This window comes from Streptopelia decaocto (assembly GCF_964273445.1).
Source record: "Streptopelia decaocto genome assembly, chromosome: 18".
Classification (NCBI taxonomy): Eukaryota; Metazoa; Chordata; class Aves; order Columbiformes; family Columbidae; genus Streptopelia; species Streptopelia decaocto.
The window spans coordinates 956,561-982,607 of NC_138673.1; the positions used below are offsets into that span (position 1 = coordinate 956,561).

Sequence of the window (26,047 nt, forward strand, 5' to 3'; positions counted from 1 at the left end):
TGCCCCAACAGACAAAACAACTCACTTGTGGTCAGCACCACGACCATTCCTCTCATTTTTCAAGCACCTACTCATTTCTGGAACAATCTTCTATATTAGCAGGAAGAGCAAGCAGAGGGAGGAGATGAACCGCCCTGTCCTATCTGGGCTGGGCTATAAAACTTCCTCACTTGGGACACTTGGCATGTTTGTGTGTATTTCATCACGGGGGGTGTTGTGTGTCTGTGCTGCATGGCATTAATGAAGTTTCATACCTACCACAAGCTGGAACGATGGAGTGGTGAGATCTCACCTATCTTCTGATATCTTAACCTATCTCCTTTTCCTCTTTCTAACTTTATTCTGGGCACATAACAGTAATATCTTGTGGGTTTTGTTGTTAAAGTCTTACTAAGCTTCATGATACAGCTACCAACTTTTGCCAAACCACTATTTGCTGTCATTCCACTGAGGGTTTTTAGTAGATTCATTATTTAATTGAACCTCTCGGGTGATTGTCGTCACTTTGTGTTACCACGCAGGGTATTTCAAAGTCAACCTTTGCTCTTACCCCAGCTGAGCTGGGATGGGACAGATGTCTGGATGTCACGTTCAATCTGACAGCTGGGGCCCTTCTGCCCTGTTCCTCTTTGCTGGCAGCCCAGTGAGGACACACATCCCAAACAAGAAGGGTGATTCACCCCCTGGAAGTGCCGATTTCACTGCACTGACAACAAAGCAGGTGAAGTGACCCACCCCTGTGTAGCCATCTACAATAGTCTAAATGTGCGCAAATGAAACACAACAATTGACCTAAAGGTATCATGAGCAGCAAATGACCAGGGGCTGAAGAATAATCATGGAAATTTTGGACTCAGCATCTCAGTTCTTCTATGTATTTACCTGGCCTTTGGTCTTGGGCCCACACAGCTGCTGATGCTCTAGCAATTATTAGAAGTCTTCCCTGCTTTTGTCTAACCTTGAGACTTTGCAAGGTCACCCTGTCATGACGAACATGCTGAATTTAAGAGTTTGAAGCACTCCTGAGTCACAGAACCCCAGAACCCCAGGCTGGTTGGTTGCAGGAGCTCTGCAGATCCCCAGCCACCCTGCTCACGCAGGGTCACAGAGCAGATCACACAGGTGGGTCCAGGCGGTTTGAATGTCTCACAGAAGGAGACTCCACACCCGCTCTGGGCAGCCTGGGCCAGGCTCTGGCACCTCCCAGCAAACAAGTTGCTGCTCATGTTCACATGGAGCCTCCTGTGTTTCAGTCTGTGCCTGTTGCCCCTCACCCTGGCGTTGGGCACCACTGAACAGAGTCTGGTCCGTCCTCTGACACTCACCCTGAGATATGGATCCATTGATAGATCCCTCTCAGCTTCTCTTCTCCAGCTCAACAGCCCCAGCTCTCTCAAATGTCAAAGGTCAGAATGGGAAAAAGATCCTTTTTCCTGATACCATACATCCCACATCAACAGGACCCACTTCCCTCTCGTCACAGAATGATCACCTAATTGACCATCTACGTGTTTACTCCTGGGGCTCTCAGACATCCTCCCCGCTGTCCTAAAAAAGCCCTGGAATCATTCACCCACCCTTCAGGACTCCAAATTCCTAATGGTGTGACAGCTTGCCAGTTCTTCTCCACACAGGCTACCTTGCCGTGCAGGTTACTAAGGCACCCGTTGTGCCCAAGTGCCAACTCTGCCTTGTGCAAGCCCATGAGACTGGAGAAGAGCCCTTCAAGCAGAGAGCGCAGCAATGCCAGACTAGCACTGACATCACCATCACCGGGAACATGCTTTCCACCTTCAATCTCTGACAAATTCCTGCTTTCCGGACTCTGCTCCTGATCTGCTTGCATACATCAAGCAATGAGCTTCACCTGCTCTTCCAGGTCCACCACAGCAGCCAGTTCTCCCTGCTGGGTTGACAACCACTGCACAAAGGTGTGTCACACCAAGATGCTCAGTGGGATTTCACTCCATTCCCCAAAACTATTCATTCTCCTTCCCAGCACACGTGATACTGCGCATGGGATGGATCAATAAACTCACCTGCACCTCTGTCCCTTTGCCCAGGCCTTGCAATTCTGCATTCCTCGAAGGGATGGGCTCTGTGCCCTCAGCGGGGAGCACGGTGCCGCCAGCTTGCTGAGGAGGCACACTCAGGCATTTCTTGTCTCGTGCAGCGTCTGATCCCTGTGGGGAAGCGCCTGAAACCTGCACCAAGGAAGCACCAGGAGAGGAGAGGTGAGGTGGCGAAGAGGCTTTCTCTGGCAGAGACGGCGCTGAGCCGTTGTGGCTGGAGGAGGGATCAGTCAATTTGGCATCTGAGTTATCAGTGGGAGCTTTCTGTTGAAGCAGGAGCGCAGCCGCCTGGTGCGTGGGTGGGCTGCGTGCAGGCAGAGAGCCCCTGGGTTCTCCACGGGGCGGTCGAGAGGTAAAAGTGGTAGAAAGAGCAGAACGGGAAGGTGAGGAGCGCTGGGAGGTTCGCAGCAAGACTGAGGAAATCTGGGCTGGAACTGAATCCACCGACTCCCCATACAGAGACATCGTTCTCACAGAAACCTCCCGGCACACCTGGAACATCTGAAGCTGGGACAGGTCCACCAGGACACTCCCAGCTGTTGGAGAAGTAACTTCTATTGCCTGGAAGCGGAAAAAAAACAGCGAGCAATTATTTATTGTGCACATCTCAGCCCTTCTAAAAATGACAATTACCAAAGCCAAAGTTACAACAGACCCCAAAGCTCTTGAAAGCAGACATGCAGAATTTCCACTCTTCCTCTCAATATCAGGGAAGAATGAACAGTAAAGAGAAACTGTTACCACAATCATTTGAGAAACTGGATATTCTATAAAATACAACTATATTCCTTCCTACTTCATGTTTTAACTCCCCTTGTTCCCCACGCTTTAAAAGGCCATCCCTTTTTTTGGCTTCCCTTTTGCCTGCCTTCCCAGAGTCCTTCTTTTTTGACCTGTGCAGGACAAAAAGCATTTCCATGATAAAATAGCAATCATCCCCAGGGCGCCACAGTTTTGCACTGTGCTCCTTCACACAGCTGTGCCTTCTCCCTCCCACGGCCAACGGCACAACATCGTGTGTGTAGAAGACCACAGGCCACTTTTAATACAGAATATCCTTGGAGGTTCTTTACCAGTATTCATACCGCCCCCTGGGGTGTCTGTACACCTCTCCCTTCGCCTGTACCTAATTTAAGAAAGGGCTGAACTACACTTCACCCCTTGCAGTCCCGAGACAAGCCCCGGTGGGGGCAAGGCTGTGTACTTGTCCTGGACTGATGTCTTTTCTGGTGTGCAAACAGCCCAAGCATTGTCCCTTCTCTGATATCATTCCTTTCCACGCCAAGGACTGTCACTGTCTTCTCACACAATTCTTAGTGGATCAAGCATTTTGAAACTTTTCCATATTTCTCTGTGTTTTGCCACACAGTTAAAATTTTTCTGTATTTTCTACCATCTCTGTTTTTTTGTCGCTATCCATCGCCTACACGGAGAGCATGGGAAAATTTGTTTTGAAAAAGCGGCACTTTTAATTGCTCTTCATTTTAACCAAACCACAGTCTCTGGGTATAACACCGCTGACAGAGATGAGCTTATTCAGTAGCTTTCCCAAGGTTTATTGACACCAATAGTGTCATTGCACTTCCTCCCCACCTGTGTTTCAGATGGACACACCAAGAACCTGGCAGAAGGAAGACACTGTAATAACAGCATTAAAAATACCCAGGAAAGTTAGCCAACGGCAAGGAATCGCTACTATGTGCTAAAGAGCTTAGAAGCAAATTAAGAAACTAAGCCCTCCAATGAGGAACAAAAAATGTCCTTACTGATGCCAGCACGAAACACTGTTCAACCACCATAGTTGTGTTCTGCTGTAACTGTGTCTCTTACTCAGCATCCCTCAGTCTGTACGATACCAACCTGCAGCCAAGCTGGTCCCCACACACCATGCTAATGATGTATTTATTAGAAAAGACCTTTTTCTTCCTTTTTCTTTAGCTCTCCCAAACACACAAAGTGCTGCTCAGTCCTGCTCGGTCACAGGAGCACCCCCGTGGTATTAATATTCACCACGAGCTGGGGCTGACTGGTTCAGACACCAGCTGCTGTCCAAGTCTGGAGCCCCTGTCCCTGCACCAGCCTCCAGTCCCCACATGAACCCAGAACCCCAGGCTGGTTGGGCTGCAGGAGCTCTGCAGATCCCCAGCCCAGCCCTGCTCACACAGGGTCACAGAGCAGATCACACAGGTGGGTCCAGGCGGTTTGAATGTCTCAGAGAAGGAGACTCCACACCCGCTCTGGGCAGCCTGGGCCAGGCTCTGGCACCTCCCAGCAAACAAGTTGCTGCTCATGTTCACATGGAGCCTCCTGTGTTTCAGTCTGTGCCCGTTGCCCCTCACCCTGGCGTTGGGCACCATGAACAGAGTCTGGTCCATCCTCTTGACCAACGCCAACCTTGCCCAGTGCCAGCACGATACCTTCTGTCCATCCGCGTACACCGCGTAACCGGTGACTCGAACTCCATTGGAAGATCCTTCGGCATCGATGGTGACGGGTAACCAGCTGATCACGAGGATACCTGGCGAGGGACCAGCTTCTACCTGGACATCCAAAGGAGCATCAGGTGTGCCTGCGAGAGACCGAACAGATTTTCTTCTTGCTTACCTCACTACAGCACAGAGCTAAACTAAACCCTGGTTAGAATCAAAGAGAAAACTCCCACACCAGACTTGCCACTGCAGAACCGCACTAGAATAGCCAAGCTAGTCATGGGAAATGATAGACAGAACCAGAGAAAATAAAGTGCTCTTGTTCTGTGAAGGCTGCAGTGCACAGAAAACAGAACTTTGCAAAAGTAGCTGAGGCCAAGATGCAGCAACCCTTAGAGCAAGGTCATGGCAAACGAGATCTTCCATGCCCTCAGAGGCATGCTGTAAAAATCAGCAAAGGTCATGTCTTCCCAGAGCAAATGAAAACAAAAGAGAGAATAAATTTTTAAAATAAAGGAAGGACAACATTAAGACAAAACAGGACAGCATCTCAGGCTTTGGGACCTAAAGAACCTTGCTTCCCTTTGCCCCAAGGCTTCATAGCAAAGTAACGACAGAGCGGCTGCTCCAAGCCCTCCATGCACAGCGGGAAAGGGCACGACTGCTCTGGTACCTGCCAGTGGGGTGGTGAAGTGGATCACGGCCGAGCTCTGCTCCTGCCCCTCAGGGGACTCTTCCCAAGAGCTCTGCAAGGGCCGGGCCTCCAGCTTGGCCACGTACGCAGTGCTGGGCTGCAGGTTGCGGAAGGTGTACCAGTAAACCCCAGGCTTGGTTATGTCGCACTCCTCCCCGTTGAGATACACCGCGTGGTTGTAATTGCTGTTGCAGGGAAGCCACGTCACCTCCGCCGATGTGGCAGTGACGCTTCGGACTTTCAGCATAGTCGGTGCCACACCAAAATCTTGGCCCACAAAGAAAGTGCATCGCAGTTTATCAGAACTGCCTCGCTCTGTCACGCTCTGCACAGACACGCGGTAAGCCTTGCTCTTTAAATCCAGCTTTTCAATCACTGCTTTGTTCTGAAAGCCACTCTTCACGTTTTGACGTAGCTCCTCATCCACATAGATGTTGTAGCTTTGTACGTCTGGGCAGCCAGCGGGTACAAGTGGTGGTTCCCAGCCTACAACTATGCTTCTGGCAAGCTGCTTGATCAGGGTCAGTTTTCTGGGGTAAGGCACTGCTGTGTGACTAACGGGTTCCTCCTGGTCTCCTTCTGCTCTACTGGTCAGCAGGCTGATGCTACTCTCTTCAACTGAGAGATCGCTCTTATCTCCACTGCTGGTGCTCGCACTGATAAAACTTTTCTCCTGGTATGAGCTATGGGTGAGATCATTCAGCTCCGAAGGCAGAAACGTCATGAGGTCATCATCTGAAACTCGCTCAACAAAATTGGAGGGGACCAGCCCTCGCCGGCCGTCCATCAGCTCCCCTAAACAGAAAACAGGAAACCTGTTACCACTGCACCTACCGGTCAGCCTTCCACCCCGCCTGTGAGGACAACGCGACAATGTCTGCGCTAGGTCACCACCGCACTGCAGGTGGAATGACAAACCCTCTGGGAGGTTTATTCCTGGCGAAGTAGTTTCCTGCATTTCCTAAGGCTGCCCCAGTTAGATCCTAACGGCCTCAGCGAGAACACTCGCTGCTCCACGCACTCCAGAGCAAACTCACTACGGACTTGGTTTGTGTAATTAGCTTACAGGCTTTTCCTTCTTCATCACCCTATTATTCCTCATCACAGCTCTTTCACTGACTTAAGTGCCTTTTTCTAGGCTTCCCAAACTATGCAGATTGATGAATTTATGTCTTCTCTCAGCCACAGGGATCTGGGGTTTGTGGTACTTCCTCATCAAAGTCCATCTTTCCAGCTCTGTATTCAGCTCTGGCCTTCTTTTTAGTCCCCTCCTTTGTTAGGCCAGCTCCTGCGGCCAAGCTGTCCCACAGAACCCACACACAGCACTCCTGGTACGTGCAAGAGCCGTCACGTCACAGGCAAATGAGCAGGATTGCACTTACTTTCCCCTTTCAAACTCTACCTACAGCAAATCAATCGAAAGCGGGGAAAGCAGAAAAAGTTAGTAAAGAATAACCTCTTTATTCTTTAAACAACAAACAAACAAACAAAGAAATAAATACATGAGAAGCTTGGAAATAGAAAGAAAGAGCGAGCCAGGACAGTCAAAGAGCAAGCAGTGCGACACGGCATGCATTTGCCTCAGCTCTTGCAAAGCACCTCAGGGAACGAGGATCCTTCCTCCCATTAAGTAACCACCTCCACGAAGAAATTTAATTACGAATTTACAGCCCACAATTCTTGGTTTCAACCCCATCTGCCTATTACTCAAGGAGGATCATGTTTTCCAAGATGCCAATTACACAAACACACTGTGCGACACCAAACGGGGTAACGACTGTGGTTTGGGCTGCGCGGTTGCTGTTCTGCCAGCAGAGCAGGAGGTCACCAGGGCCCCCAGGACTCACGGTGCTGGCACCAGGCAGGGGAACAGCCCATCACGGCTGCCCAGGGCTGAGCGTGTTCCTCCCCATGGCACGAGAGGAACCGCATGGGGATGAAACCTGGAGCTCTGCAGAAAGCAGTGGCAAAACCCCCGTTGAAATCACAGGATTTTGTGTTGCAGATTTAGTTCAATCGTGACATAAATAAACCCTTTTCCAACGGAATCTGCTCTTCCCTTTAACAAAGTAACTTTGGGCAGAAAACCTTTATCTTGAGATTTCAAGATTCACTAAATTCCTCTTTTAAAAAAACCCGAACACACATATATATACGTATACATATATATATATATATATATATATACAAACTCTCCACAGCAGTGTGGTCACATTCTATTAAAACACACCTTCAAAGAAGCCGTCTTCATCCATGTCCCCATAGACATAAATATATTCTCCAGCAGTCAGCGGAAGCTCTGCCTCTGGATTTTCATTGGGTCCATCGAAAGGATTGTAGCTGAAATATTTACAATATGAAGACTTAACTTTGTGTAGCAACACATTCAGATCAGTTTACAATTCGCCGGGACCGCATCCGGTCTTTGCAAGCAGCAAATTGCACAGACAAAAGACAAGACTCTAGTTTACGGTTTTATATAGAACTAATAATCATAGGATCAGTCAGGCAGAAAGGGACCTGCGGGTACTAATTGACAGGAAGCTCAACATGAGCCAACAGTGTGCCCAGGTGGCCAAGAAGGCCAATGGGATCCTGTCCTGTATCCAAACTAGCGTGGTCAGCAGGACAAGGGCAGTGATCCTTCCCCTGTGCTCTGCATTGGGGAGGCCACACCTGGAGTGTTGTGTTCAGTTCTGGGCCCCTCAGCTCAGGAAAGAGATTGAAGTGCTGGAGCGGGTCCAGAGAAGAGCAACAAGACTGGGGAAGGGACTTGAACACAAGCCCTATGGGGAGAGGCTGAGGGAGCTGGGCTTGTTTAGTCTGGAGAAGAGGAGGCTTAGAGGTGAGCTCAGCGCTCTCTAGAACTACCTGAAGGGCAGTTCTAGCCAGGGGGGGATTGGTCTCTTCTCCCAGGCATCAGCAATAGGACAAGGGGCCATGGGCTTCAACTCTGCCAGGGGAAATTGAGGCTGGAGATTAGAAAGCAATTCTGTGCAGAGAGAGCGGTCAGGATTGGAATGGCTGCCCAGGGAGGTGCTGGACTCACCGGCCCTGGAGGTTTGTAAACTGAGATTGGACATGGCACTTAGTGCCATGATCTAGTCAATGGGCTGGAGTTGGATCAACCGTTGGACTGGATGATCTCTGAGGTCTTTTCCAACCCAGTCCATTCTGTGATTCTATGATTCTGTGATCACGGAATCGTTTTGGTTGGAAGAGACCCTCAGGATCATTGAGTCCAACCATAACCTAACCCAATTCTAGCATAGATACATCGCTCCGCATTCAAACAGCAGGTAGGCATAACTTTCTGTGTAGCGGAACAGATGCCTTGTGACGTCTGAAGGAACAGATCAGGTTGACTCAAGAAAGTGTTTAAAAAAAGATCCGAATTACCTGAATGCCTGACGTGTTTGAGTGTAGCAAGTAGGTAGGTTGTGGGCCTCTGCATTTCTAAAATACTCATCCTTAAATTCACCTGCACTCTTAGCTATTGTATATAGATAGCCCTCTAAATTTCATGGGCTTAATAGGGTAAAAAAAACAACAAACAAAAAAACCCCACCAAAAAAGCCCCCACACCATATACACAAAACTACTGAAAACGCCCCAAACGTTAAGGTGCACTTTATCAGCCATACAACTGTCATGGACAAGCACAGCACAGAAGAAAGTGACATGAGTGAGGAAAAAGTTTCTAGCCCTTTTCTTCATAGTTCTCCAGCCCTCAGGATGCAAGCTGTACAGCTCTCAGTGCTGTGACTCCACGTTTTAAACAGCAGCCCAAAACCTCCACTAGTGTGAAAATGTAAATACGCTGGTGACAGGACTGGACTCCGGGTAGTTCAAACCTGCTTATCCAAGGATCCCTGAGCTGATCAGAGGGCCTATCACAGGAAAATGCCTCATAAAACCCCTTCATCTTTGCAAACAGCTACTGCTAATTCCTGCTCATTAGTCTTCAAAAGGGATTTCCACACACCAAAGTGATGTTAACACCTCCGTGAGCTGAGTGAGACCTTACGGGTCCAAGATTTTGACATGAGGACACAGATCACATCTGATCTGCTCCTCACAAGCACTGAACCAGCCCAGTTCTCCTCCAAGCCACAGTGCTGTTCACTGAACAACAAATGAGCTGACTACGTTTTTGTTAAGCCAAGCACTTTGGATTTGGTTGACCAGGAAATAACAGGTCACAAATATTGTATAGAGGAATAAGATACATGGTCTAAGCTAATGATCATTCTGGAGCGAGTTGAGAGAAGGGAGCGGAGCTGGTGAGGGGCTGGAGCACAAGTGTGATGGAGCGGCTGAGGGACCTGGGGGGTTCAGCTGGAGAACAGGAGCTGAGGGGAGACCTTCTGATCTCTGAACTGCCTGAAAGGAGCTTGGAGCCAGGGGGGTCGGGCTCTGCTCCCCAGGAACAAGCGCCAGGAGCAGAGGAAACGGCCTCAAGTTGCGCCAGGGGAGGGTGAGGTTGGATCTCGGGAACAGTTTCTTCCCCAAAGGGCTGTCGGGCATTAGAGATTCTATGATTCTAATACCTGTCTCTAACAGTGGTTCATGCTGGAGAACAGGGTCAAGTAGGCAACAGGAAGATAACCAGTCCAACCTCATAGACCACAGGAAATGACCCAGTACCTGTATCGAGCTAAGAACACCTGGAGCTTCGCATGGCCTTGGCTGCCTGGCTCTGGCATTAGAGAGATGCTGTCAACATCCAGTTCTTCCATTTCACTTGCAGTGTCCACCTAAAAACATGAAAGATGAAGGATATGATGTGGCTGAAATCAGAGTAAAGGAACACTCAAAGGGTTCAAACATCAGTGACAAGTCCTCTTAGCTCATGTGTGGTGCCAGTCTGGCCACTGGGCTAAGAACCATCTGGAAGAATGACTTTTAAGGTGAAGAGGTAGTAATAAGAAGCAACAACTCCAGCTTGCAGCTTCAGGGGTTCCAATCAGTCATCACAAAAAACTCCCTGCCCCGGTGGGTGATGCAACCATGGGACTGGTTCCCACTGAGGGGGATCTGTTCTTGAAGACTTTAGAGTCTCAGCTGGGCAAAGCCATGGTCATACTGGCCTGGTGCTGGTGACAGTCCCACTGTGAGCAGGAGACCAGACTAAAGACTCTGGAGGGCTCTTCCACCCTATATACCCATAACTTGGTATATTCATCTCTTGCTGCCTCTACATGGTAGTTCTCCCTGTGTGCAACATAAATGGCAATCTGAACATAGGAGACATTATAGCTCCAGTAGACACCCAAGTCTCTAAGCGCTTCTGTTCAGGCAGTTCCCCCCAGCACCTGTAAATACTTCAATATAGTGGGTTTACACTTTCAGAACATTAGAAGGCCCTACCAGTTCCAGCCAAAGCTCTTTCCAGTCTGATAGCAGCCCATGCATTTGCTGAAGGAAGGCGTACAGAGACAGGGCAAGCGAGAAATCTTCCTCCCGCTGCAGCCTCTTGGCTTCCAGCAATCAGCTGCTTGTGCTGCTCCTAAGCTGGAGGCTGCACCCTGAATGCATTTGGCGGCTGCCGGCAAGAGCAGCTTCGGGAGATTTGTCTCAGTCTTTTTGATCCCATTGCCATTTTGGAATTTTACATCCAGTGGCAATACGTTCTGTAACACAATCCTTCTTTTTGAGGAAATGCACTTCCTTTGCTTTCGTTTGAAATGGTGCCAATGAGCCAATTCAAGCTGCCATTTTAAAGCAGACCTCAAGGCAAATGTACTAGTGATGAAGACCCATCAGAGGCACTAGAATGAAAAGTAGGGTTTTTTTTCTAGTATATGAACTGCTGAAGTTAATCTTTGAAAGGTAGCACACTTCTTGTAATGCAGTTTTGCAGTGTGTCCTGGGGTAACAAACACCTGCACCCTGTAACACCCAAAGGGGGAGCCCAAGGGAACAGCTTTTGTCAGCCTGGCCAAAGTCCTGGAGCATCCTCACAACCAGGTGGTGCTGAAGCCAAATGCTCCACACACTGGCCCTTCCCCACACTGACTGCTGTAGGCACTACTGCCCCTATCTCTCCACGGAGGCACCCAAACTTTCTCTTGAACTAAAATATAGTCATTTTTCCCACTACAGATTTGATATCAGTCACATACCTGTTCCTCCCTCACTTTGTCCCTGAACAGAACAGCCTCTCAGAGCTGTGACACAGCGCTGGGCACTGCCTGCCACAGCAGCATCCTCTGCTAGTGCCGCGGCAGCCAAGGCTTCGGCATCCTCCACATGTACAATGAGGCACTTGGTGTGGACTCAAAGGTTTTCATACATCAGGGGACCAAAAGAGCAAAAGCTGCCTCCCACCCATCACACCCAGCCCCACTCACAGCACTGCTGTACCCTCAATTGTCACATCAAGTGATGTACAGCAGACACTGCTTAAGTGAACCCTATAATATTATATAAGAGCTACCGGGGAGGAGAAGCAAGGACTGTCTGCGAGATCCTGATGACACAAACAAGCAAAGCTGATTAATTTCATCCCTTCGCTAGCACAAACTCAGCATCTTTTCATGGTTTCTTTCACCAAGTAAAATTTTAATACCCAAAAGCACCACCAAATAAATTTGAGCCCCTCATCGACAGCTCAAGGCCAAAAATCGTCTGGACACCCTTCCCCAGCATGTTAAAAGTAACAATTAGTAGCCTTTGCGTGTTTTAACAGCAGCTGAGATGTCACAGGGAAGCTTGGCAAGAGCCTCCCCACCTGGCTCCTACTCCCAGCTCCAGCGCTCAGTCCAGCCGGGTGTTTCCTCCCTAGAGCTCAGCAAGACGTTCAAATGAGCGTTACAGACATGGGCATGCAAGGCCTCTCCCATTTTTTCCCACATCTTTTCTCTTGTTTTTCCCCCATTTTCTTCAGGCAGCCAGGAGGGAATGAACGCAATGTTCCTGGTGCTCTCAGCAATGCATTTATTCCCTGGTGACTAGAAAGCACTGGCTGCAGAGGGGACTCCCATACTGACCTCTGGAGTTGGGCAGGATTTTGGACTGTTGTGCATGGATTCTGATTTTGAAGAGCTGGACTGAGATTCCGCTCTCTTGGCTTGTTTCTGAGCACCAGCAGCAGCAACTGGGGAGCCAACGGTGGCATCAGGCACCCGCTGCGACGATTCCAACTCATCGGCCGCTTCATTGTGAACCTTCTTTGTGCTCTGGTGAGTGAGCAATCCAGGAACAGTCGATTCTGCAATAAAATAACCTGTCTATTACTTTTAGCCACAGGCGGAATACAAGATCAGGAGTGAGCATCAGTGAGCAAACACCCTTTGGAGCAGCTCAAGTCTCTAAAATGTTATTCACTTAAAAGTGCAACAAACTGGGGTCCCTTTGGTCAGAGAAATGCCAGGTTCTCTCTATGACTAAAAAATGAACCAAAGGTATTTACAAGAGAGAGCGATAGAGAACCCAAAAGTTAACTAAATATTTGCATTATTTCCTTTATGCCTTTCCATTTACACAAATAACAACTCATTTGTCAAAACGCTTGCAGGTATCTCCAGCAATTACCCTTCTCCCAGCGGGGCTGCGGGGTCGAGCTGCACAGAGCAAGGGGAAGCTCCGAAGTCACCAGCGTGGAGGTGAGAAGGTCGATTTTTCCTGTTTGAAGCCGGAATTGTTTGAGTTCCTGCGACAGGAGGCTGAACTGCTCCGTTTGACTGCGACACTGGTCTTCTAGGTCCTTCACCCGGGCCTGGCAGGAGAGACACGAGATGAGGCACAAACCCACATCAGAACCACCAGTGAGGTTCCAAACACCATTTGCCTTCGCTGCATCTTTTCAGCGGGTCTCAGACTTCACGAACCTAAAGGTGTGTCCTGCCCAGGAACAGTCCATAGAACTGGCAGCCCTTTGGAAACCCGAGACTCATCATCTACAACAGGGCTGTCACACTCATTTTCACCAGCGGCCACATCAGCCTCGGGGTTGGCTGAAGGTAATCTGAGGCCTGTATCAATGTAACTACTCCTACATTTACACCGTCCTAAAATTACTTTCGGCCCTTTGAAGGCAACCGCGAGGCTGATGTGGCCCCTGATGAAAATGAGTTTGATCTATGTGGAGACTGACTGGCAGCTCAATTAGGAATGATCCCTGAAACGTGGGGTTTGAATGCTGAACTCCTACCCAAGCGCTGCACAAGACCAGATGAGACAAGTCAAAGATAAATAAGCCTTTCAAAGAAACAGATTGAAGAGGCTCCGCATGTTCATTGGAGCATCAAAATCACACCTCCAAAAGGAATCGCTGTCCCAATGCTCTGTCTTGGCCATCACTGCAGAGGCTCCAGTGGGCTCCCAAACCCTTCCCTGTCCCCCCCAGCACTCTGGGCAGGACTCCTGACCGTCTGGCTCCCCCGGCACTCGGAAGGGCAGAGAGCAGCAGCGTCCCAGCCCGCGCTGCACAACGTTCTCTGGTCCAGGCAGCACACACACTTTGCCACCAGGTCCCACAGAGATGACTTGCTCCAGGAAAAGACAGGAGGGAAGGACACATTCCTGCTAGAGAACCATTTGTTTGTATTTTCTAGTATTCTCTTTCTACCATCTCTAGATCTTCCTCTTCCAAACTATTGCTGAGATCTGGCTGTCCTCACACATCCCCTCGATTCCCAGGAGAACACAGCCGCTCTTCTCCCTCTTCTGACTCTCCCACCGGGCAGCAGCTTTGGCTTCCCAGACGATGCCCCGTGTAGACCCTGCTCATGCGCTTCGGGTACCAAGCAAACAAAAAGCATTAGAGCTGGATGGGAATATATTACCCAACCAGCACTTCTTCAACTGAGTTAATGTCAAAATATTTAATTCAGCATGTGGCTGAGGTGCAGGGTCTGCCTTGCAAGCAATGACATTTGTTCCCTTTTTTCTCTTTGGGCTCATCTCATCATTTTGCGTAGGTAAGATGCATCAAAACATATGACTGTATTGTGATCTTCAAAATTTTCCATTCTACAAAATGTTTTTCAAGTGTCTTTTTCTCCTTCCAAGTAAAAAAAAGATTAATAAATCCTGGCTTTGAAATACTCTGTGAGACAGAAAGTCTGGCTTTTAGGCAGCTCTAAAAATAACACATCTGACCTGGAAAAAGCCTTTTTTCTGGTCTCACAGTATTGCAAAATCTTTCTAGCCCACTCCTTACTAACTTCTGAGTGTGCATTTTTATTGTGGCGTATCTGTTTTAAACATGTCCATTTATCACTTGTTTCCTTCACAACTAGCAGGAGCTCTCAGTCTCTACGGGGAGCCTGGTGAAGCCTCTGAAGTCTGGCAAGAAGTAACTGCCTCTGAACCAAAAGAGAATATCAGATGCCATGAGCACCTTCCAGAAGCATCTGCATGCTCACCCTGCTCAGAACCAACTCCCTGTTCACCAGGCCATGTTGTCCAGGATTCCTCTGCAATCGTGAGGCTTCCAATATACTTACAGTTCAGAATTTTCACTTAAATGCTTCTCCCTTCCACATTATGTCTTAATAGAGAAAAGAAACCATTAATACCCAGAGAGGGTTTTCCCAGCCTCCCTGGAGACCTGAGCCAGCAGGTGCATCTGGATGTTGTGTTTAACAGCATCTTAACAGTACTTTGGTTCTGTAAATTTATTAATCACAGTTTAATCCATTCCTACTGGTGGCTGAGTCAAGAGCCCAGATAATCCACAATTTAATTCTGAGACACCTAATTACTCAGGTGTCTTTCAGATATTGTGTTATTGAAAGCGACACATAATACAAACCCCGCTCAAGTATTACCACCACATCATACACAATGAGTAATTCTAGCAGAGTGCCACAGAGCTTCACACACAGCTGGGCTGGGCAAGCAGCACATTTCCAGGGCTGGACTAGGAGGCAGGGACAAGGACGAGGAGCCCAAGGACACGGTCAGGAGCTGCAGGGAACCAGCGGGAGTCAAGCTCCAGACACAGGAGAGAGAGGAGGCTCTTGTGTCTTTGCCCAACCCAAAAGGGGGAGAAGGAGGAGCCACCCAACTGAGACCAAGTGGCACCATTACCAGAAGAGGCTGCAGGAGCCTGGCAGGGTCACATCAACCACCAATTTGGGAACTTCCTTTGATTTTCCACACCAAGCGAGACCCAACCACCACCAGCCCAGCCCCGTCCTCTTCCCCACTCCCCATGGCTGCTCTATTCCACTTCTCCTACAGATGCCTTGTTACCTTTCTCCGTATCTTCTCCCATATATTTTTGAGATCAGAGAATCACGGTGTTGCTAGAAGGGAACTCGACAGGTCTGCAGTCCAAACTCCTGCTCAAAGCAGGGCTAAGGCCAAAGGGAGTGAAGGAACATCCAGAACTCCATGTAGATGTGGGCGCTACTTCTCCAGGAAGTAGGCATCCTCTAACGATGTCCTTGGGCTGTTCCCAATTCCTTTCCTAAAAGTATCCAACACTGTACTTGCCTTTCTGACCAGACCAGTGAATCGATCTCATGTTTTATAAAACCCCTCTGCCTCAAACATTGTATTTCCTGTGCATGTGGAGTCATGGCTGCTTCTCCTCCTCTGCAGGTCTTGTACCATCATTTCATCTCCAGTTACTTGCCAGATCTCCTCATAGCTCTTTGCAGGCAGATCCGAAGGGGACTGTTGAAAGCAGTTTTCTATCAGGTTCCAACCCTTCCATACCAGCCTTCTTTCCAAGCCTTTTGTGAACAGGCTGGTTAGCACAGCTGTAGCTTCATTAATTACCACCTCTTCTGTGAAAACTATTATTTGTGATCTCTGCTTCCCATCTCCCAACTACTCACAAAGCCAGCAAGACCTGTATTTTTTCCATGACACTTTCATTTGCAAAGATACCACTATTGCTTCTAGGTTTTGAAGGCAACACTTCACTCTTGGACTGCAAGTAGTTCCCAAAAGACCTTAAAATGTAAGTGACCCATGGAGAAGATGCACAGGTGGGCAATTCTAAAAATCTGGAAATGCCAAAAGAATAAAGCTCCTGATTCTAAACAGACAAGAAAGCAAAGCATTTAAATGGGAAAGCAGCTGCTCCATTCAACTCATAGTGGTAGCTCTTTTAATTACATTCATTTCCTGGAGGTGGCACTCTTGCAACCTCTTCCAGAGTACAGTTAAAACAAGAATATCAAGCACCTGTCAAAATCAGGACAGAGGAGAAAAACCCGTCCTGTTTGACAGGATTATAGCAGTACCTGCATGCAATCCAAAGTGTTCTGGTAGCAAGAAGAAAAGCAAAAAGAGATAGAAAACCACATCAGCAGTTACACTAGCCAAAAATCAACGATCTGCCAAAGACAACCCAACCCTCTGCTGGAATGGAATTGTCTCCTCACCGACTTCCAGCATCTGCATTGTTTCATACTGAGATTCCCACCTCATTCCCACCAAAAGCCAAATCCCACATACCAAATGCACAGATAAGATAACCAAGCACTTTCTGAGGGCCTCTGAGTCACAATGTGCTTTGAGCCAAATCACAATATGCTTTGTCAGTGCTGAATTTCAAGCCCTGTTTTCCCAGGATGTTGCAGCCACCCATAAAATAATGGATGCTTTGTGTCCAGACCTTTCCCCAGGTTTGAGATCGAGGAGTGCGGGGAATCAAGGCTCAGCTCAGAGCCCGGCTCTGACATGATTTCAAGCCTGCTCAGTCCTGCTCCTAGGGCTGGGAAAACAAGCACAGTTAAGCTCCGTTCATCGGAATTCCCAGATTCCACACTGGATTCCTGAAACCAGCCTGTTGCCTTTTGCATCTGTGCAGCGCAAAAGGCAGCTGAGAATTGTACGTGCTTCAGAACCACTAGTGAACTCCTTCATTCCCACGACCAGAACCCTCACAGTTTTCTGAGCTCAGATGAGGTTTCTGCACACTGAAACCATCCAACCCGTACTCACCCCCATCGCTGCCCTCCCTCGGAACTACAGCCCAGCTGAGGTTGTAGGGCAGATCTGGAGATCAAATATACAACCCAGCTCAAGGCTGGAGTAGGTCTAGCTGAGTTTTGAACATCTCCAAGGAGACTCCGCTTATGACAACCACATGACTTAATTGTTCCAACAGGAAAATGGTCCCCACTCATTCTTCATTAACATTACATCAAAAAGCAACCCAAACACATGTAAAATTACAACAGGCAGTGTAGGCACCCCAAGTCCCTCAGTTCTGGGATGACTATGATTATGTCACTCCACATTAAACTATCTTTGAATGACAGCTTCTCTTTCTCTGGTCCACCTCATATCATTGGCTTATAAAGCATCTCTGTACCAGTAACATGAAAGCAAGAATATTTACCTGCTGAGGCCCTTGCAGAAGAACACAACCAGTCTCTCAAACAGAACAAAATGACTGTCCTTTCTTCCTTTGCACAGGTAGATGTCTCACTGAAACCTAAGCAGCTTCTCCAGCCTTTCAATTAATTAGTTCATAGAACACCATGGCAAGCATCAAACCTCCCTTCCCTTAAAAGCTTCTCAGAAGCTGCTGAACACTGAGTGACAGAAGAGCAGCACCGTGCCAGCTCTGATCCTGCCTCCACAGCCAAAAGATGTCCCAGAAAGGACGTGGAAATGGGACAATAGGAAACATCACTTCCCCACCATGTTCACCCATCCTGCAACAATTTCAAGCTCCAGCAGGAACTCAACACTCTCGGGGTCTCCAGTTCAGGAACAGGTTGGGCCCCCTTCAAAGGAGAAGCTCCTTGCAGCCGTGGAGCAATCTCCTCCACCAGGGACACTTTCCATCTCACTCAGCTCCCCTGGGCTACTAACAGACGCAGAGTTGCTGCAATTCAGCCTGACACGTCTGCATGTCACCACTACAGACAGAGCTACGGCCTCACTACCATGAGATCTGCCTGGCCAGGTGTTGGACAGTGGGGTGTCCTGCTTGGTCTCAAATGGGGGACAGCAGGGTGACCATGAGCCAGCACTGGGCCCTTGTGGCCAGGAAGCCAATGGGACCTGGGGTGGGTTAGAAGGGGGTGGTCAGTAGGTCAGAGAGGTTCTCCTGCCCCTCTGCTCTGCCCTGGGGAGACCACACCTGGAATATTGTGTCCAGTTGTGGCCCCTCAGTTCCAGCAGGACAGGGAACTGCTGGAGAGAGTCCAGCGCAGCCACCAAGATGCTGAAGGGAGTGGAGCATCTCCCGTGTGAGGAAAGGCTGAGGGAGCTGGGGCTCTGGAGCTGGACAAGAGGAGACTGAGGGGGGACTCATTCATGGGGATCAATATGGAAAGGGGGAGTGTCAGGAGGATGGAGCCAGGCTCTTCTCGGTGACAACCAGTGACAGGACAAGGGGCAATGGGTGCAAACTGGAACACAGGAGGTTCCACTTAAATATGAGAAGAAACTTCTTCCTGGTGAGGGTGGCAGAGCCTGGCCCAGGCTGCCCAGGGGGGTTGTGGAGTCTCCTTCTCTGCAGACATTCCAACCCGCCTGGACACCTTCCTGTGTAACCTCATCTGGGTGTTCCTGCTCCATGGGGGGATTGCACTGGATGAGCTTTCCAGGGCCCTTCAACCCCTGACATTCTGGGATTCTGTGAAATGGTTTAGTGCTCAGAAAACCTCAGTGGACTAAAAGAGCAGGAGCTGCCCCATGTGCCACCACACCTAACCCAGCTCTCTGGCAGCCACAAAATCACCACAGCAAGTTCCAGGGCTTGGTGCTTTGCCTTTTCAAATCCAGGAACCCACAGCTGAGGTTTTCTCCAAAGTCATCCTGATAAACACCGAGATAATGCAAATCAAACCCAAACCAGTGCTCATCACGTCTGCCACACGGCAAAGCATATGCGGCATGGACGTCAGAGCCCTCGCGCAGCTGGTCCCAGCCCAGCAAACGGGACAGGGATCTGCCTCAAACTTCACCACTCATTGTGCTCGAAGGTTACATTTCTCCTCTTTTCTCCTAATAAAAAATATAGAGCACAGACACACAAAAGAAATTTCAAATCACATGCACACAAGTATTCTGCCTCCCTGCAGATGAGCCTGGAAAATGGAGCAGGCAGGTCTGAGGTTGGTTACTTAACACATCCCTGCAAGAGTTGGGCACAATCTGAATGAAATAACCTCTGTGAGGAGGAGCAGGCCAGGATTTAATTCCCACAAACTCTTACCCCAGCACAACCGACACTTGTTCACAGCAGCAACATATTGCATCTGTTCCAGACATTAAAGCATTTTGCTCAAGAACCAACAAAACCCAGGGCATCAAGAAAACTGACATCAATAACAAAATAAACCAAATCTGTAGCCACTAATCCATCTTGTTTTTTCCTGTCTTACCTCTAGAAGCTGTACTGCTCCTTCATGTTCTCTTTTCGCCTCTGCCTGCGCCTAAGCAGAAATAAGAAATGGAGTAAATAAGAAAGCAGCCTATGTAAGTGCACTTCTACTACTCCCATCACCACCTTGATAGACCATTATAGATTTAAAACGCTGTACAGACTGAAAGCATCTTCAGTCTTTGGACAAACAGCAGTGAGAGATCAGAACCGCCATTCAGGAGAAAATCCCTTCACTTTGCTCAGGTATCAGAGTTCGCCCAGACACAGACACTCATCCTCGGTTTCCTTTATCATGTAAACTCACATATACCTCCTCCATACACTGCACTTCCAAGGACACCCAGCACAGGAGTCCACTCACTTCCCAGGGATTCAGAGAGTAAAGCGTCTGTCCTGCCGGGCGCTGTGTACCTGCTGCAGCCGTCTGACCTCCTCTTGCTTCTCCTGCAGGACTAGCAGCGCTTCCTTGTGCTCGACTTCCAGCAGCTGCCTTCGCTCAGCCACATTTCTCATGTGCTGCAGAACAATTCACAGACAGCTGAAGGGTGACATTACCGAAATACCGTCCTGTGCCCTACCATAGGCCCTGAAGTCAAAACATGGCCTGTATTCCATGCCATCGTTAAACAGAGAAGAAAATAGGAAACTCTTTCCACAGGCCACAGCAAAACAGTCAAAGAAAATCCTTAAATCAAGGACCTCATTTCCCCTCGCACCCAAATCCCTGCAGCAGCCTTTCTAAAGCACCTCTGCCCGCTCCGGAAAGCCGTGTTCCAGGATCCCGCCGAAGCGGAATTCCCAACAGAAGCACAGAGATAAAAGAATGAACACAAAAAAGCAAAGAGACAACACGTGCCATCCAAAAGCAGCACTATGTGTCTGGACAGTCCTTCCAGCCGTGTGGATCCTACTGACCTTCAGCACCTGCTCTAGATTCTCCAGCTTGGTTTGGAGTCCTTGATTCGTCTGAATTACTGAATCCCGTTCCTTAGTAACCAAAACAACCTGCAGTTTCAGGTCAGCATTCTCAGATTCAACCTGAAGAGAAAGGATTTTCCATTAGCACAAGTAGCCATAGGTATTCCTTGGGTAAACAACAGAAAACTATTTCTGTATCTCAATAGGTTGTTTTGCAGACCTGCTTTCAACTTGTAATGATACCAAAATCATGAACCTCCTCTCCCTCTGGCTTCCACTCAAAACAAATATCGGTCCTCAATGTGATGGACACTTTTATTTGCACGCATGGTTTCTCCCACCAGACACATCTCTGCTGTCCTTTTGCAGGACAAAGGGATTGGGATATGAACAGGCTACATTCTGGCGAGACACAAAACCAGGCACAAAGGTCTGCAAGGTTTTTAACCCTAGCTGGTAGGATTAAACACAGAGAACAGTACAGAAAGACAGGGCAGCCTGCTGAAACCATGTTTACCTCCTCCACCAATTACAGGAAGTTCTGGCAACATATTTTGGTTCTAGAGTGCGCTATGGCTTAATGACTATTAGCAATGCAGATTATTAAGCAAAGACTAAAGCTTGCACTTAGAACAAACAGTTATTGAATTTGTGGGAAGTCTTACGCATGGTGGCAACATGATGATTCTAAGATTGACACATGGGACAGACAAGTGGCTTTTTAACTCTTGTGCATTACATTTGTGGCTTTCTCTCCTGTCGCATCAGCCACCAAAAATCCTTTGAGGACGAACGATAAATGCCAAGGGTGACTGAGGACTTTCGAACACATGCTGTGCTTGCAGTGATGGGTTCTGCTCCACCACCCTGACCAGCACACGCTGCTGCCCACCAGCCACTCTCCGGCTTTGGTCAGGAACTCGTTAATGAGTTACCACAGGTGAACCAAGTTTGAACTTAAGTAAGGACAACGCACCCCACTCAAGTTTTGGGGAAATTCTAATGAAAATAGGGCAGTTACCTGCTCTGCTTGTGGTTACCATGGGGTACGCAGAACAGACGTACACAGATGGACACATGACCATTACTCAGCTGGCATCCTGAACAGCTAGCAAGCTAGCAAGTGCTTCTCAGCAAAATTTTAGAGAAGCTAATGCTCCATCCAGCAAACAAAGACACTGCTTTTTACCTGTCCTGCCCATCCAGCCTTCTCGTTCAGCTGCAAGTTCTCTTCAGCCAGTCGTGCATTTTCATTCTGTACCTCCTGCAGCTGGATCTCCTGTCCAGAAATAGCGCGTGTTACTACACCAAGGCCCGACTAACTTCCCCAAATTACTCTGCAGAGCAGCTTCCCTGCTCCTGCTGACTGACGGTGCAGGACGCTGCTTGCGGCGTGCCAGGTGCAGTTCTGCTCAAGCAGATACCAGCCCTTAAGTTTCTTTTCCCATTTACGTAGCCTCAAAGCCCAGAATGAGAAAGACTTTTCCTTGTCTGCTTCACAGCCTCAGAGTCACATTCTATACTGTGGTCCAGAACTCCACCTCCACCTACAACCATTCAACAAGCTTCCCTGTTGGTTCAAGATCAGAGCAGGCAGGAGACCATGGACCTGTGGAGAGACACTGAGTGAATCTCTCAGGTCCAGCCCATCTGCAGCAACTCTGTGAAGTATTACAGGAATTTAATAGTTCCATAATCGCACTTGACTCCGCATCCATTTCCCCATCTCAATGTTTTATGGATCATCAAATATTTTCTGGCTGTCCCAAGAGCTAATTCCCATGTGTGCAGCCTCAGGCCAGGTACTTTAAGGTGAGTTGGTCCCTTCTTGATCTTGAAAAACTAAGTGTCTAACCAACCTATTCCCTAACCATCCCATTCTAAACCAGACAATGAGGTGAAACTATGAACTGCAGATGAGTCTGAGCTATGCATTGGAACTGGCCTGAACTGAGATTTGAGCAAGACATAAAATATCTATTCAGAAGGTAAGCACCCTTGGGCCAACCCATAGTCATAGTCACGAATGCCACCAGTGCTGCTGAGCAAAGCAGAAACAGAAGGGAGAAACCCAGATGCTGTGATATGACCTGCAAAACCTCCATGAAATTAAAAAGCAGCAAGATTTCATCCAACAAATACGAAGCACAAGAAAATGGCTGAGAGTCTGGGTAATTACCATCTCAAGATGCAGAAATCTTTTGATACTTGTCTGGAAATGGCAAGTTATCTCCTCAAAATAGCGAAGGACAGAGTTTCATCCAGTGATTTATGTAGCTATATTGAAGCCACAGCTGGCCGAAAGACTAATTAAACAATTCCAGCGTCAAGGGCTGGAGCCCCAAATTTGTGACACTGTGCAACTTAAGAGCCAGACTGGTGATTCATTACTCAGATAAACTGAAGAGAATCCAAGAGAGGCAAACAACAACTTAGCTCCTCTTCTACCATTATGTTCACAACAGCAGGTAATGAGAACACTTACCAGTTCCTTGCATCTTTTATGCTTTTTCCTCACTTCATGCTCAAGGTTTTCACATTTTTTGCGCTTTTTCTTGAGTTCAAACTCCTGCATGAAACCAGCATTAGTAAATCAGCATGTCCACACTCTTACAATGCATTCTTACAATGTTTAGAAAGGGCCGGAGGACAGGATGCGGGGGACAAAAAGAGCTGTGCAACATATTCAGCTTGAAACACTGGCTGTGCTATCTTAGCTCCCATTCTAATCCAGGTGACACCTAACAGAGAGGAGGCATCCTCTGGTTCCGTACCTTTACCTGCAGTTACTCGCCACCACCCTTGGTTCCTCAGAACATAAGAACTGCACAACCTCGCAGTGAACTGCCCTGGTTTGCTGGAATCACTCGTAAAGACACACTCCTCACGTGATGTCTGTCCTAGGCCAGTCTTATCTGCTCCCAGATCAAATAAGACTCAACCAAACACAACACAGAATCTACTGGCCTGTTTTCCTCTCATTTTCTGTGACATATTCCCCTGTCAGCCCAATACCTGGAGATGCCACCCACCAACACCCTCCACGCCGGCAGCCTGTGGTTTCCTACCGATTCCCCAAGCTTCCCACTTTTGCAGAGCAGCTGCACCTAAAAAGACTTAAATCCCTAAATCTCTGCCTGGATTCCATGGATTAAAACCCCAAGAAAATGTACAGTGCTCCCTCATGCAAAATCAGGGTCACACTCACCAGCTGCTTTATCTGGTGGCTCCTCGCTGGGTCTGTTACTGCATTTTTAGGAGGGAAATTTTCATGTCCTTCAGAGGCAGGTCCCAGTGATTGCACACCTGGTTCCACCTGGAAAGCAAGTGAGATACCAGAGAGGTCAGGGCCAGCCAGGACCCCAGAGCACACCAGGCACACCGAGGGAGAACAGGCAGCACCGCCTGGGAGAGCAACATTCCCCATCAAAACCCCAGATCTCTGAGCTGCACCACTGGACATGGAGAAAGGTGAACGCTGTACCAGGGACCTCATGGCCACCAGAGACCTGTGCTGGGAGTCTGCTGGAGCCCAGTGCCAGGCCACCAGCATCCTGGCTGATACAGCACTGGTGTGGCCAGCAGGCCCAGGGCAGTGACCGTCCCTGTGCTGGGACCTGGGGAGGCCAAACCTCGAATCCTGGGGGCAGTTTTGGGCCCCTCACACCAAGAAAGGCCTTGAGGTGCTGGAGCGAGATGAGAGAAGGGAACAGAGCTGGTGAGGGGCTGGAGCACAAGTGTGATGGAGCGGCTGAGGGACCTGGGGGGTTCAGCTGGAGAACAGGAGCTGAGGGGAGACCTTCTGATCTCTGAACTGCCTGAAAGGAGCTTGGAGCCAGGGGGGTCGGGCTCTGCTCCCCAGGAACAAGCGCCAGGAGCAGAGGAAACGGCCTCAAGTTGCGCCAGGGGAGGTTGAGGTTGGATCTGGGGAACAATTTCTTCCCCAAAGGGCTGTGGGCCATGGAACAGGCTGCCCAGGGCAGTGCTGGAGTCACCATCCCTGGAGGGTTGGACAGACGGAGATGAGGTTCTCAGGACATGGGGCAGTGCCAGGGGTGGGGGATGGTTGGACTTGATGGTCTTGAGGGGCTTTTCCAACCAAAATGATTCTATGATTCTATGACTAAACCACCCACATGCCACAGTGAGCTCCACAAGGCTCTTGGATCTGAGTTCCCATTTGTGCCTCACTGAAGGTTTCAATCAGAGGCATCAGCAACACCTTTCAGGGGCCTCTCCAAAGCAATCAGAAGATGGAAGATGCGCAGAAGGGAGAACACAACCTCAGAAAGCACAACAAACACAACAGCAGAAAGCAGTAACAATCTCAGAACCCAAAGGCAGGAAAGTGCAGACAAAAAATAGCAAGAAATGGAGCATCCCACCCCAGCCGGTAGCTGAGAAGGACTGCGATGGCAGCAGACGTGCTCTGGTTCACGTGCCACCACCAAAGCAGATGAAAGGAGACACTTTTCTGTACATGTTTGTTCACAAGTCTCTAACAAATACCCTTTCAATTTGAGCTCCAGACAAACACACCCTTGATCCTCTCAGTTTTCACTCTCGACTGATATTTGACCTTGCCTTGTCTGCCTAGAGTAATCCCTGACAGCTCTTTACTTTCAGTCGGCCTCTCTCATCAGAAGCAGAATTTCTCATTTCACTGGGAACACCCACAGCGCTGAGGGATCTACGCCACCGAATCAGCCACCGGGACAGTGTCGAGGCACCTAAAACAACATTTCTTTTACCTGTTTTAGGCTTGAAATGCTGGTTTTAACTATATCTATGTTCGTGGCTCCACTGCTGGAAGCCAGAACACCCTAAGAGACTGAACTCAAGGGCAAGCTTTCCAAGACTTTCAGATTTTCTGCTCCAAACACAATCCTGCACCCAGCGTCCTGCAGCGCAGTTCATGTGGGTGCCTGGAAATCTCAAGATCCTCCACCCAACCCACAGCACCTGAGGAGCCCCAGCCCTTGGGAGCTTTCAGATGTGCAGGGAAACTGGTGTTTAGCTCTGGAATATCCACGTGTAAATACTTCTGAGACTTTTTTTTAATCCACCCGAGAAAGTTTCAAATCTGTATTTCACATCTCCCCCCTAAAATTATGCTTCTTTGCAAACCGAAGCCATTGCATTTTAGTCAAATTTAATAACATGAGGTCCCAAGGAATGCAAGTGGATACCAGCTGAGGTCAGATACCCACTGCACTGTGCTTCACAAGTCATGCTCTCCTGCAAACAGATATGCAAGACAACAAATCTGCTTGTTTGTGATCATTTCCCAGCAAAAAGCAAAACAAAACCATGACATTGCTAATTACAGACAATTTAGAAAAATTACAAAATTTTGAATTTGCCCCCATGGACCTAATTTCCACCCACAAAGACATGTCCCCAGCCACATGCTCATATACTGTTATTTTTCTGCAGAACTGACTCATCACCATATTAAACAAGTGATAAACGAGACTGGCACACATCGCAAAGAGAGCTGGGACCGGGAGCTGTGCCCCGCATCCACAGCAGGGACCGGGAGCCGCTTGGTGAACGAGCCAGATGCAAGGAATCTGTTCAACCAGACAGTTAAAAATCACCGTAAACCAGCTGCTTTCAGCCCCCA

General features: G+C 48.6%; 1 protein-coding gene across 1 annotated transcript in view; it reads right to left on the reverse strand.

The window, feature by feature from the left end:
- TSPOAP1 (TSPO associated protein 1) overlaps positions 1–26,047 on the reverse strand; it is a gene marked incomplete at its 5' end in the record, with an annotated part of 73,975 nt that overhangs the window by 24,584 nt on the left and 23,344 nt on the right. Inside the window, 13 exons of the mRNA XM_082068315.1 lie at positions 2,040–2,633; positions 4,490–4,641; positions 5,175–5,990; positions 7,426–7,535; positions 9,843–9,952; positions 12,188–12,408; positions 12,732–12,915; positions 19,502–19,552; positions 19,915–20,019; positions 20,419–20,541; positions 21,611–21,700; positions 22,907–22,990; positions 23,630–23,737. Of these exons, the coding sequence (XP_081924441.1) occupies positions 2,040–2,633; positions 4,490–4,641; positions 5,175–5,990; positions 7,426–7,535; positions 9,843–9,952; positions 12,188–12,408; positions 12,732–12,915; positions 19,502–19,552; positions 19,915–20,019; positions 20,419–20,541; positions 21,611–21,700; positions 22,907–22,990; positions 23,630–23,737 (2,748 nt within the window). The remainder of the gene's footprint in view (positions 1–2,039; positions 2,634–4,489; positions 4,642–5,174; positions 5,991–7,425; positions 7,536–9,842; positions 9,953–12,187; positions 12,409–12,731; positions 12,916–19,501; positions 19,553–19,914; positions 20,020–20,418; positions 20,542–21,610; positions 21,701–22,906; positions 22,991–23,629; positions 23,738–26,047) is intronic.